The sequence below is a fragment of the Mixophyes fleayi genome, chromosome 4 (genome assembly GCF_038048845.1).
Source record: "Mixophyes fleayi isolate aMixFle1 chromosome 4, aMixFle1.hap1, whole genome shotgun sequence".
In the NCBI taxonomy this organism is placed as follows: Eukaryota; Metazoa; Chordata; class Amphibia; order Anura; family Limnodynastidae; genus Mixophyes; species Mixophyes fleayi.
In genome coordinates, this window is record NC_134405.1 from 337,840,610 (window position 1) to 337,854,898 (window position 14,289).

The 14,289-nt window shown below is 40.9% G+C and overlaps 1 protein-coding gene across 4 annotated transcripts in view; it reads left to right on the forward strand.

Annotated features, from left to right (window-relative positions):
• DDX11 (DEAD/H-box helicase 11) overlaps positions 1-14,289 on the forward strand; it is a 47,053-nt gene that overhangs the window by 28,506 nt on the left and 4,258 nt on the right. For all 4 annotated transcript variants that reach the window (XM_075210583.1, XM_075210584.1, XM_075210582.1 and 1 more), the window contains 8 exons: positions 2,906-2,952; positions 4,780-4,859; positions 7,189-7,233; positions 7,344-7,411; positions 9,287-9,325; positions 10,242-10,362; positions 10,517-10,651; positions 11,485-11,597. In XM_075210583.1, coding sequence (XP_075066684.1) covers positions 2,906-2,952; positions 4,780-4,859; positions 7,189-7,233; positions 7,344-7,411; positions 9,287-9,325; positions 10,242-10,362; positions 10,517-10,651; positions 11,485-11,597 — 648 coding nt within the window. The remainder of the gene's footprint in view (positions 1-2,905; positions 2,953-4,779; positions 4,860-7,188; positions 7,234-7,343; positions 7,412-9,286; positions 9,326-10,241; positions 10,363-10,516; positions 10,652-11,484; positions 11,598-14,289) is intronic.

A 14,289-nucleotide genomic window follows, 5' to 3' on the forward strand; every position in this document is an offset into this window, starting at 1 on the left:
TCTCCCCCTAAATGTCAACGTATTCATCTGGTGTACATGAAATCAGTCACCTGTATCTTTATTTTTATTATTATTAACTTAGAGCTCTGTAGCTCTTCCCCACTACCCAGAGATCTCCTGTCTGACACGTTATTTGTTCTTGTAATTTTGCTTTTTTAACACAGGAGACCGCCAAGCAGCAGACCTCAGAAAAACACAATCAGTAGCCGGCAACACCAAGAGTATACTAGATTTTGAGGAAAAGAAAAAAAAAAAAGTTAAATTCAATTTATAAATTGTTGTCTTTTGTAAGTTTCAAAAGGTAGCATTTAATGAATGTGTTATGCTGGGAACAATGAAGGATGTCTGATATGAGTGTGTTCCCTGTACAGCGCTGCGGAATTAGTGGCGCTATATAATTAGATGATGATGATGAATGTATTCTGCCATAGTTATTTTCAGGTTAGTTTGGCCACTAGGTGGCACTGTTTTATTGTGGTCTATGAATGAATCAGTGTGCAGCTCATACTCGTGAATAAAACGAATAGACAGAGACCTGTGAAGAACGACCTACAGCCAGGGACGGATTAACGGAATGGAGGCCCCTGGGCTAAGGGGGCCCCCATTCCCCCGTGAGGCGCCCCCCCCCCGTTAGCAGACTGGCCCCCCTGTTAGCCGACCACCCCCCCCCCCTCCAAGCGTTTACCTTCTCCTGTCACTGCAGTCCTCCTTCCGCGGCGCGCTGTAAGCTGCTTACTGAGGAGATCTTGTGACACTCTCGCGAGATCTCCTCAGTAAGGAGATTACTGAGCGCCGGAGAAGGAGGACTGCAGTGACAGTCAAGGGCCCCCTGGATGCCCGAGGCCCCTGGGCTGTAGCCCAGTTAGACCTCGGGTTAATCCGGCCCTGCCTACAGCCATGTGTACAGAAGTCACAATCCGTGATACATATTAAGAGAGGTTACATGTTACCGCTTGGACTTCCAACTTGCCGTTTACTGTCCGGGACCTTATGTCCAAGTGTCTATTATGGAGAGAACAGGTAGATTTCCCTTTAAGAAGCAGATGAATTGAATTAAAGTGTATGCTAAGAGGCGATGAGCTTCATTTCTAAAACATGTGATGACATTTTCAGAGTGGTGGTTTTATCCTGTAAGTGTGTTCTATGTGGTGAGTGACTGATGGCAGAGGGGGGGCTGTGCTCTTACTTCCACGCTCTTAGGAGGTGATATCTCTTATTTATGGGGTTTATTTTTGCACCCTCAACTTTTACTCTTGGTTTTTTTCCCCACCCATTAGATGACTTTTAGTGATCTCTCGCTTTAACCCATTAGTTACTTTTATAGTACCTCTAAACCTAAAAATGCTTGTTTGTGATAAATAATAAAATATTTACATATAATAATATAAAAAGAGCAGCTAGTAAAACATTGGAAATTGTGTATATTAGCATTTCAGCAGCTTATTATCACGGAGGATATTATACGTGATTATGAGGCAGGATTTTATTCTTGTGTACGACAAGGTTATAATAGAATCCTGTCATGAAGCCACTCGGCGCCTACAATGGTGGGAAACAAAATAATAGCTTTATTGTTATATAGGCACAGTGGTGAGCATTGCTGCCTGGGGTCATGGGTTCGATTCCCATCCATGTGTGTTAGAGAATTTAGATTGTTAGCTCCACTGCAGCAGGGACTGATGTGAATTATTACATATTCTCTGTACAGCGCTGCGTTATATGGTTGTCGCTATATAAATAAACAATAATAATAGATAGGTATATTTGTTGTATAAATCTGTTGAGTATTATCTTTAGGGGCACATTAAAGCAGAACTGTAAGCGTACAATATGTTGTGTAAAAGTAAATCTAAATATACATAGCAATTTTATTAAAACGGTTACATTTCCTGTTTTGTTCTGATGGTCCCCATCTTTGGTGCATTTGATGTTTCCTGCTCCTGCAGATCCCATTGTTACTATATTAGACCTGTTGGTGAATAGGTTCAGTCTTTGACTAAAGGATCTCTGAAGAGCAGCTGATAAAGCACAGCAGGCAATCCTGTATGGTCGAACTGCAGGGACTGGGCATACGATGCTGCATTGCATTCTGGTTATTGGTAAGATGGTCAGTCAGGGTTTGCCTGTTAGTGACATGGTGCAGTATTCAGCCATATAGGGGTGTGAGTGGTCACTGTTGGCTTCAATGCAGTACGTATGCTCATATAGAGGGTGTGGTGAATAGAGAGCTAGCCTAAACATTTACATCATTTACCTCATTATTAAATATGTGATATTGTATGCAAATTCTGCATGGGGTCATTAGAGATTGGTTACGACCATGTCGTTGGACAAAGTATTAGATTTAGGTGGAGATATAAAATTATTAAATAAAGGTAACCGCAGAGGAAACCAACAAATATAATACAAAACTGTGACTTTACAAGATATATTGTCGATATAGGTGACATTTTGTTTTTTATATGTATTATTGCATATTTTTGATTGTACTAGTTTTGCTTACGGTATTTTGCTCCTAGATTTAGAAAGTGGCTGGAATGAGGACAGTGTTGTAAATGTACTTCTAGCAATTAAACCATTTATATATAATTAGGGACAAGCACACCCCTGTGTTATTGTGTTACTCTATAGGGTTTCTTACATTACAGATAATTATATTGCACTATACAAGCTGCTGTATTCTTCTGTCCATGTTGCAGCCGGTCTGGTCTATAGCTCTGTAGTTACCGCTGGGTGATCTTTTCATGCATAAACATCTTGCTGGCGATTCCCAATGTCTCAGGTTCTGCAGCAAAGCACAGAGTAATTAAAGTGTCCTTTCTGTGCCCCTGCGCTGTGTTATTGGCCGCACTCCTCGCCTCTGTGAATCCTGGGACTGAGTGTTCTCTCTCTTTCTCTGTTTCAGTTCTGCCAGGCGCACTCCCAGCTGGCGCAGTACATGGAGCGATACAGGTACTTGCTGTAATGATACTGTAATTGGCTGTGTAATCTGCTCCCTAGTTATTTCCTTCCATTACTGAAGATAACAGCTCTCCGCTCCGGCTGTGACGGATTAACCATTTTCTTTTTTTGTGTGTGTGTTTATTTTTTGGGGGTTTGCACAAGTTCTTGTCCTTCTTTAACACTTTACAGAATATCTTTGATGTCTCTGCTCCCACTGATGTCCTGCCAGCTACAATCATTGCATTACATTTGTACGCGCTCGGGGTATACTTGCCAAAGAGCCCACGTGAATACAGTTCTTAAAGGAATCTGTGCAGAAAACACAAACCGGCTCGTTCAGTAACTTGGGCAAATACACTCTGAATATTATCATAAAATGTATTTAGTTTTCGATGGAGCTTCCTGACACCAAGGTCCAAAGAGGGTACGCGTAGACTAATTGAAAATACTTCTGAATCAAGCCTGACTAATATTATGTGAACAAATGGGAACTTACGCCTTTTGCACTGTGATTAGACAATATAAGTTGGGGTCATGGAACTACAAGTCCCAGCAATCACTGCCAGCCAGAGGCTTGGACAACATGTAGCTCTTCAGTTGTTGTGGAACTACAAGTGCGCTGCGGAACCCTTGTAGCCTTATAAATAAAACATTATAATAATAATAATTACAGCCCCATTCAGTGCTAAAGGGTTGGGAGGGTCTGAGAGAAGATTCTGGGAATTAGCAGGCCTGCAACAACTGGGCTACTTACCTTAAATTGTGCAGCTCTCTGGCAATTGTGTATTAACAGATCCCACAGTGACATGTAACTGGTAAAGGCCAAATTGCTTATCTATGTACATGTTTAAAGAATAAAACAGATTTTTAATCTACCCAATAATATGGCCCTTTTCACCTAAACGCTATGTTATTTTGTTTATTTATTTTATTTATTTCTGAAAGTCGTCACTTTATAAAAATCCCTTAATTCAACTGTGTATGTAATGTAAGCTCCGTGAAGGACCCCCGGGCGGGTAGCACCTGGAAGATGCTGGGTTACTAGAAGCATTCTGGCAGTAAGTGGGAGTATGAGGAGGATGAGGTGATTGCAGAGTAATGATAAAATGCAGCAGGAACCTCTCACACCAGCTCATCTGTCCGCTGCCGTGCTGAGACCGTGATGATAGTTCTCAAATAGAGCAAAATGTACAGTGTGATTATGTAATCTGCAACATGGAGAATAGCGGGTTTTTACAGTAAATTGCTTAAGCGATACTACAGCCGTTAAAGCAACCTGGGTTTTTTTTATAATTAAAAAAATAAGTGATTGCTATTAGGTGTGAATGCAGTCTTTTTCATATTGAATGAATAGGCTGCAGTACCTACTTGCATCCTGCTAGAGGCAGTGTTGCTAATGATCAACTGCAAATGATTTTAGTTCTGCGTGTTCTTGTTGTGTTCTAAAAATCTGACCTATTGTACAGTTACCAAAACCAATTCTCCACTTGCAGTTTTACAAAGCTTAAATTGTGTATTAAATTATTGAAATGACAATTCTCAGTTACCTTATTTATATATTGTATATTCACTGTATTGCTTAGCTATACTCAGGGGCTGGCTGGCAAATTTTAGCCTGAGGGTTGAGACTCAGCTCAGCAGAATATTAAGAACATTTTAAAGGGAAAAAAATGCAGGTAGCCCAGTGAGCCAACCGCAAGGTGTGGGACCAGCCCAGGGGGCGGATGACCCCCAGCCCAGCCAGCCCATGGCTGTATTTATTATTATGACAAGGAAATGAAGAGCAGCGCTGATTATGGTCTTTAATAGTGACCTCCCCCCCATCCCTCTTCACAGGAGCCGACTGAAAGCCAAAAACCTGATGTATATAAAGCAGATTCTCTTCTTGCTGGAGAAGTTTGTGGGGGCCCTCGGAGGTGAGATTTAAAATAAAGATCGCATTAGTTCTAATCACAATAATGTGAATTCTATTCATTTATTTTAATAGCGCTATACATGGAATAATATTAAAAAATACACTTTTTTCCATGATTTCAGGAAAAACTAACACTTCAGGTGTTAGTCTTATAAATTTCACAATCTTTTATAAACTTTCTGATCACTTCAAAGAATAATTCCAAAAATAAAAATGTAGTTTTTCTTTGTGTTCAGTATTCTATAAAAAAACAAAAACAAAATTGCATTCACCCTTGTTGCCTCAGTTCTTTGACTCGTCTGGGTCCCCGATGGCTGTAATGGTCCCACTGCACGCTTTTATCTTACTTGAAACAGTCCACGTGTGTATGTGCGCGTCCCCTGTGAACCGCTTACATGAAACCATCGGGGATCCCCAGCTGGATCCAATAAATGGTGCATTTGCGGTAAATACAATTTTCTTTTTTATATGGTATTAAGCATCTATTTTATTTATTATACCCGTCTTATATTGGTCAACTTCTGCCTTTTAGAAGGGGATGTAACAGTTCTCTCTGAGATTGCTTTAAACTTCATAGTGGGCAAAATAGTGGATTTCTGACCTTTTCAACTTCCTGGTCTGGTTGATTGAGGGATGAAGCGCAGAGCGTTCAGCGTTGGGGGAGTGTTTGCTCTATGACATGGAGCGGCGCTGTTACACTTGCAGGCTAAAAGTCTGGCGGCATATCTAATGAAGATTAAATACATTGAGCTTGTTGCAGAGTTGGCCAAAATTGCGTAACAAAGTGCGTTCCCTTTAGAAGCTGCTTTTTTGGGCATATGCAGAGCTGCAAGATGCACTCAGTTCTGCACCAGTGACGTACGTCCCCGGTTTACACCAGGTATAGATCACGTACACTTACACCCATATTTATAACCATTTGCTCTGTTCACAAAATACATATTCACTGTAAGGCTTCAATAAGACTTCAAACTCCTCTCTAATAAGAAGAAACAAGTCACTGTATCGCGTACGTGAAAGAGTTAAATTGCTTAAATACATTACAAAAGCATAATATGTGGCACCTATCAGAGTCAACGGAGCATTCACAAACAGCCAATCACAAGCTGTTCACTAGTGCTGGCGACATCATCATCTTTCTTTATATTGCATCTGCCCTTCACCCATAAATAAAACAGCTTGTGTCTGTGTCTTGGTCTGCATCTAATCACAATTGCACAAACGTGCAGTTACTGTAGTCGGTATACGTTATAACGCCCCTTCCCTCCTCCGCAAGTGAACATAAGTGCCAGAATAACCCTGCATAGTGCATATACGTGCAGCCACTTCCCTGGGCACACGCAGATATACCGTACAGACCGGTGTAGTCCTCACTCTGCATCAGCCCCTTTAGTATAAGTATTTTTAGTCTTCCAGAGCCCTACATCACATATGTTTCCAAGTCTTCAGTCGTATCTCCAGCATATGGTTTCCTGCTAATTACTACATTATTTGAGACTCACTATAGTATAAAAGCTGAAAACATTTTGTTACCAGCAAAGCCTTTTACTGCCGCTGAGCCTGGCACCAATTACCTGGCAGGAACATTTCACAGCTCCTGGCTCCCACGGAGAGTGTACAGCACAGTAGGATGTGTTTTGGACTCCTCTAATATTACAGAGGGGGAGGGTGGGGTGTTCCCAACACAATTTCAGCATATTCCTGCCAGATGCTGCATTTTGGAAAAGATGCAGCATTTTGCATAACAGCTACCAGCCGGGTCCAGCCGCGGCGCTGTCTAAGAAGCGTCTGCGGCGGTGCTGTATACGATACAGCACCGCCGCGGATGCTTCTTTGACAGCGCCACGGCTACTGTATAGGACAGTGGCCACTTAGTTAGCGCAGGGGGGGGTTTCTAGAGACCCAGAAACCCCCCCTGCGTGCGCCACTGATCTAGTAGGGTCACGGTTCTCAGATATAGTAAGAACCGCTGCCAATGGCTGGCACTGCTTGGGTGTGTCCGGGGCAGGGGTGCTACAACACAGTTTTACACTCTTGGCGCCTTTCTGGCTTTCAGTATAGTGTCCTATCACATTTACCCAATGATGGTGCTGGAAAAAATATAAAATGAGTGTTTGACTGTATAATAAAAATTGTTATTTATTTTATTAAAAGAAATTTGACCATATTTCAATATTTTTTGACTTTTCTCAACTTCTGAAAATGGTAAACTGAGTTTGGGGTCCCTATAATGTCTGTGTTATTATGACTTGTGGATATAAAGATAAAACACGTTTGACAGACCGCTATAAACACGTTCGTATGATGAAACACTGCAACATGTATTGCAGGCAACGTGAAGCAGAATCCCAACTATCAAAAGGTGTCTCAGGAAGGTGAGTACATTACAATATAAAGCAGATTGTGTGCCACAAACAGAGCAAGGAAAGGGTTTCTAGGTGAGAACAAGACTCGTATTTCATGATATGATGTGTTTACCCTGCAGGGACCACTCTGAAATCCATCAACGATTTCCTGTTTTACAGCCAGGTTGACAATATCAATCTGTTCAAGGTAATATCATGTAAGGGACGGGGGGATTAGAGGAGGGCCCGCTGTATTTAAATTGTGCCATGTCTTATTCGTTGCCTCTCAACTTCCACCATAAACTGTTATTCTTTACACTAGTTACTGTATCAGACATTAATATTCAGTATTATCACTAAGTATCTGTCCTATAGATTTCAGTATGTTTGGAACTGGTAACTGATACATGTGTTATGTCTTATGTTTTGTATTTAACAATCTTCGTGGGTTAAACGAAATACACCTACATAATAAATAAGCATTTTTTCTAACTTCCTAATGCTATTGTTTCACGTATTAAATTCAGTGTTGCACAATTCTAAGGTGCTTTATGTACTTTATTCTGAACATCATCCTCCTCTCCAGAGACCAAGCAAGTAAAGACACCATTAAAGATTAATGTATAACAAAGGCTGTGTATTGTGGAGCTGAAACTTATAGATAAAGGATTTATACTGTCACTCCTCTGCAGCAGGCTACCATGTTTGGAGGGCAGAGCTTCCCCCTACTAAACAGGCAGAGAGTGACTGACAGACTTGCATACTTGACTGGCAAAATTGCACTGCGAGGGTTAGTGGGGCAGAGTCAGTGATGTCACAATAACTAACATGTCTGCAAACTCAGCATCTTGTCCTGCGTTAGATCCTGTTATGGTACTGCCCACACTGTGGGGGAGGGGCTTTCGCTGTCTGTAGTGGAGGGGGCAGGTAACAATTTTTTTTTTTTTTTAAATAATCAACCCTTCTAAAGATATACATCTCGAGACAAGAAGACATCCAAAACAAGCATGATGACCCCAATAAGGGAGGAATTGTGACAATAGAACAAAGTTAATTTGTAGAAACAAATTGCACAGTCAAAAATATTTATTTTTGTAGCAATTTAGGGATTTGTTTTCCTTGTGTATATTGTCGAAGTCAGCGAATTGGATAAAGTCATTTCAATTAAAATCGAGCAAACTTGGTTGTCTTTGTCTGAAAAGATGCGTACGGTACGCTACAGCGTAAAAGGGCACGCTACGGCGTGAAAGGGCGTACGCAGCTGCAACAAGTATTTAGTCTTTTACATACATTCGCACAAACACGCATACTTGTAAAATAGTACACATTAATGGTAGTTGCAACATATAGTCATTTATGTCGAAATATAGTAGTATTTATGTTTTATATTATAAGTTATATGCACATTAGTGAAATATATGGAACAGGTTGAAGGAATCATACATATCATGTGTGGTATCATAATAAACCTCTTAACATTGTCTACTGTTCGGTTCACTCTGCGAAGGAATCGCAAGTTATGAATGATAGGGAATTATGAACTACTTAAGACTAAGGAATCTTGGCGGGAAGAGCAGAGCATACCCCCTGGAGAGATGACCCCCTCCTTTGGATTCTTTAGGATGAACTAGCCAATGATTGACAACCCCTTGGACCTTCCTGAAACCTGGACCAATAGAAGCAAGCTATACCATCTTCATTGTATTACTGTATTCCTGTGTGCATATAAGCAGCAGCTTCACATCTAGTGTTCAGACATCTTGTCCCCAGACTTCAGGATTAAATGACTGCACACTGGATCCAGAGCGACTGCGATAAGTAACGGCTGTACTTATTATAGTTTTCGCTTGAATTTAAGAGAATAAATCTTTGTGCGTTGGAAACACAAATCGAAATTCAACAATCGTTATTGGTTAGCGACAATACGCACTTAACAATATGTATCTCAGCTGGTGCCCTGTTCTACTGCTGAAAGGCATACGGCACATGTTACTCTTCTCTTCTCAGGTCACAGTGTGGGGAAAGGTTTATACAAACTTCCTCCTGAGATGCAGTAAAACTGATGTCTCTATTTCTCGCACAGGTCCAGCGATACTGTACAAGGAGTATGATCAGCAGGAAGGTGAGGAACTAAGACTTGTTGTATCTCACATATGATGCTTTATTTCAGCAATATAAAAAGTGTGTGAAGGAGAATTAGCAGTATAGTAATTGTGACCACATAGGGACAGTTATTCCAAATGTAAAGGTACTTTTCTTCAAAGTTGTCTCTTTTAATAGATAACATCAATACTCAAAGGGAAGTCTAATTACTAAAAACAACATCCTCTTTTTCTAGAAACAAAATAAATGATGTTTTTTGTTACTGCAAATACCTGGTGACCTATGGCCAGTGCATCCAGTGTTTCCTATTCTGTCTTACAAACGCCTAATGACTCATTTCCTCCATGTTGTCTAGTCGTCCCCTTGTTACTATAATAGGCTCCTCTGTTTATTGGTCCTATATAATCCATGTGATACTGGTTAGAGGTGTTAGAAGCCCTTTTATTTATTACTAATGTGCTCTGCAGGCATTATGTATCTTGTATCCGCTGCTTGGCTGTGATTGGCTGTAATAGCTGTCTGCTATTGGTGAGTTTCAGCACACTGGACTGTTTTGTATTAGTACTGATACACAGAGAGATTGGAGCGGATGTGTAGTCAGGACTTTTAGTGCTTATTATAGTTTACTGTTCAGCAGATAAGACTGAGGGCAGACTACAGGTCCTAGCATGTCTCCTTATTGGCAGGTCCAGAAGAGGATCTACAGTTAGTTATTTTTATTTATAATTTAAAGAGTCACAACTGCCCATTAAACATATATGTGAACATACACGTGTTACATCTGCTGTATAGTTTCACCATTATACTTGTCCGCATTAAGTCATACATTAGGTTGCTCTAATGAGTGATAATGAGCTGCACCCACCAATATCACTTAGTCAGATGGTGCCATTTTTCATGATTTTGGACTTATATCGATATCATGTACATTTCAGCTATTTGGCTTCATGGAGAAATTCAGAACGGCAGATGTTGGTATCACTATGAAAGAGAGCACAAAACCCGGGGGGTTACAGCAGTTCCTACAGAACCTGAACCACAAGGATCGGGTAGAAGGTGAGACTAAGACATGCATGGTCCGTACTACTGTAACGCCATGAAACAGTGGTAGGGGGCGACGCTGCGCTTTTTTTGCTTTACAATTATGTGAATACATTGTAGGAGTTGAGGGGAATTCTCATCTTACCCGGTGCGCTCATGCCCGTTGCAGGGGTTCCTGATGGGCTCCAGGATGCTGGTGAGAACGGGCACCCTCGCACTGCATCTCCGCTTATGCAGATCGAAGGCTTCCTCTCTGCATTGACCAACGCCAACCAAGATGGCCGCGTCCTCGTACAGTTGCAAGGTAGATCCCGACTTCCCGTCCTGTCACTGTTTTTTTTTTTATTTTTATTTTTTATGCATCTATGATGTTAAAATGGCAGCTTCATTTACATAGCTAGCCTGAGAATTGTATATTGCTACTCACATTACTACTAACAGTCCTTATTCTGTGGGGCCTATACTAGCTGTTATATACTAACTGTGACCATGCAAGTTCCTTATGTTTTAAGAAGTAATTTACTGTACATTAAATGGGGTTTAATTCCCAGTGATAACGTTTCCTCTTTGCAGACATTTACAGAGCTGTCAGGTTTCTGAGCAGCGTTCAGTAAATTGGTTTAACCATAAAGGTTTTTGTGGCTTTTCCGCCACCCGCTGCTCAACAGATTAGGAAGATATAGGAAAAAGTGTCAACACAGCAAGTTACACGACCAAGGTCTAAAGGCTTCTTTTGCAAATGTTGCAAAACATGTTATAACAGAGGTTGTAGTCCTAGAAATTACTTGAACTTAAGCTAAGACCACATTTGTGAGTAAATAAATCGCAGGGGAAGGAAAACCATTGTTATATTATAAGTACTGAGCTGTCGGAGGTGCCAGAAAATAACCAAATATACTTGTAGCACAGACTTTAAATGAGGCGCATATCTCTGTAATTAAGCGTGTTACAAAACCTTTTTAAATTTGCCTTTTAATATCTAATCCCTGTGTCCTACATACAGGACTTGTTGTATTGAAGTGTTAGGGATGTTCTCTAGAAGTTCTCTGTCTGCCTAAGGCTGGCACAGGAAGGAAGAGGCTGATTAATGCAGTGTATGATGTCTATAGATGATATGAGATGTGTCTGTCCCCACAGGTACTGTGGCTCAGAGCAGCCTGAAGTTCCTTATGCTGAACCCAGCTGTGCATTTTGCTGAGGTCCTGAAGGACTGTCGCTCTGTGGTCATCGCTGGAGGCACCATGCAGCCGGTGAGGGAACAGAACTGTGACCTAGTTCTCACCAGAGCTTCTCACCCCTCCAATCCTCTGTATCACACCCCTATGTGCGCCCTCTGTTCTGGTAATTGGGGCAGGGGGCAAGGGTGGCACACTCACTTTATGCACAAGTACTATGTTTAAACACCAGCCTTAAACACTACATACAAACGCTGAACTGGTTGACCTTTTTGTTACATCCTATGCCCTACTAATAATTGATCTTTGAACAGTTATCATTCAGTGTTTTCTATACTTATGAACTGCAGCAGGACTCATTGACCCTTCTATTTAATGGTGGAGGTAAAAAGCCAACCAGAAGTGCTGTTCAACGGCCTTAGGTAGTCACAAATACACTGTGGAGGGACGAGACGTGTGGACTCTGACTCACACACGCATATATCATGGAACATGTATATCGATATACTAATTAACCTATTATTGCCGTATTGTTTTACACCTATTCTGCACTCTAAGGCTAGGTACACACTGAAGAATTTTTCAACCAACGTGTTATCTCAAACGATTGTACCTACGACTGAAGGTCCGATCAGTCTGACGATTCATGCGTACACACTGACACGATTTACCTTCAGATCTGTGCTCTTCATCTGGTCCTCTAGTCTTCAGAGAATGACAGCACAATATTCATTCATTCATTATTGTCACATTGTCACACTGATTAAAACCGCTGTGTTATAGCTATCCACATGTCCTAATGAATTTTGTTAGGTTCTGTGACTCATTTATTCACTGGGACATTCATCGCTTGCATCGGCTGAAAAGAATGCGACTATGTAAACTCTATGGAGTTTTTTAGCATGAGTGCATACACTGCATGATCAGTCGGTGATTGCACCACCGTCCTCATTGGGGCTCCTGTGGTTATTCTTATCGCTAGTGCAAGTGTGGCTGATCCCTGTATATTTCACTGTTTTAACATTTTCCTCACCCGAGGGGATAACTTAAAAAGTAAGAAACATATTTACTTTACAAATGAGGGTAACATAAATGGGATAAATCAGTACAACTTAACGTGCACGTGTGCTTTCCAGAACCCGTGGTACACAGTATATTTCCTGTATAACCTTGTTAACATGATACAAAGGGGAAGATTTATCAGGAAAAGTGAAGGTGTTGCCCATATCAACCAATCAGATTCTAGCTGTTATTTATCTGGTACATGGAAGAAAATGATAGGTAGAATCTGATTGGTTGTTATGGACAACACCTCCACTTTTCCTTTATACAAAGTTTGAAGGATCTATTCCCAAGTTTCTGAAACTTAACAGCAATCCTAAGGTCAAAACTTCTCACTGAGATCCAGTACTTCCAAATAGTAAGGAATCAGCAAGTAAGGCGTCCAGTCTGGGACATTGTGAACCTCAGCCACAAAGAAACTGTTGCCCAACATATCTATAAAGTAACATATATATTAAAATAAAAGGCAATATGGCTGAAAAAAACAGTCATTTTGTGGATGTAATTTGGCCATATTTATCTTGCTAAGTGATGCAGCAATTCTCAAATGATTCAAGAAATTAATTTTTTAATTACATTATACTGATGTGATCCCCCCATATTATTGCTTCATGTAGGAACATATTATGTAAACAGGATGATTACGTCAGAACCATTCTCTCTTTGTTTGTGTTGTGTTCGAAGTTAAAGTAAATACAAAATATTGTCTGTTGGATAAAGACATTCCTGTTGGAGACATAGGGGCTCATTACTAACACTGCATTAAGGTGAACATGTCTATGCAAGCACTGCAACCAATCAGCAGTTAGCTTCTATCAGTCTTGTAAAGTTAGACAGTGAAAGAAAGCGTCTGATTGGTCACCATGGTTTAGTGCAGTAGGGAAAGGAGCGGCGACATAGAGGAGGTGGTCTGACTGCAGTGGTGCTTCAGATGGGCCGTGTAACTGCTGATTGTACACAATGTATAGGAATACTTTCTATGCAATGGGTTTCATGTAGAACTAAAGACACAAAGATAAAATACCATACAAGAGGTATTTATGGCTTTAATTATGATAGAGCGATGTTTATTAATTCTTCCATCTCAGCCTTTGATAACTGAGAAGAACGTTAACCGATAAACAAGATAAAATAATTAGCTGAAATATGACGACTAACGGGACAGTTTAAGTTCTTCTGTAATTGAAGAAAAGACAGTATGGCACCGTTCAGCCACTTCTACAAAATATCAAAACGTTGTTAAAGTTTACATCGTCGGTTACAATGTATCTGATGCTTGAACTCTCAAGCGCATCCCCAACATATAGATTAATAGATATAGATTAATAGACATCCCCCCCCCCTCCTTCTCCCTTCCAAACCTGCAACACCTCTGATTGTTCCTGGTTCTATTGCTGTCTCATCCAATCAGTCGTGCTTTCTCTGAACGGGCTGAAAATGCCACATTTAAATATCCTAAAATGTCAGTCTGCTACCGGGGGATTAGGCATTAATAGGATGAGGAAGGAAGCGGCCTCTCTCCAGGGAACGGATGTCCGAGTAATCTCTAAATTCTGGGACGTTATATTACACTGAGTAGGCCAGATAAGAATTACTGCACAGCTGGAGTATAGACTGGGTGGAATGGATGAATGGTAGACAGAGGAGATTACGGCATACCTGCGTTCTGGACACAGTGGCAGTAGTACACTGAGAGAGGCCATCC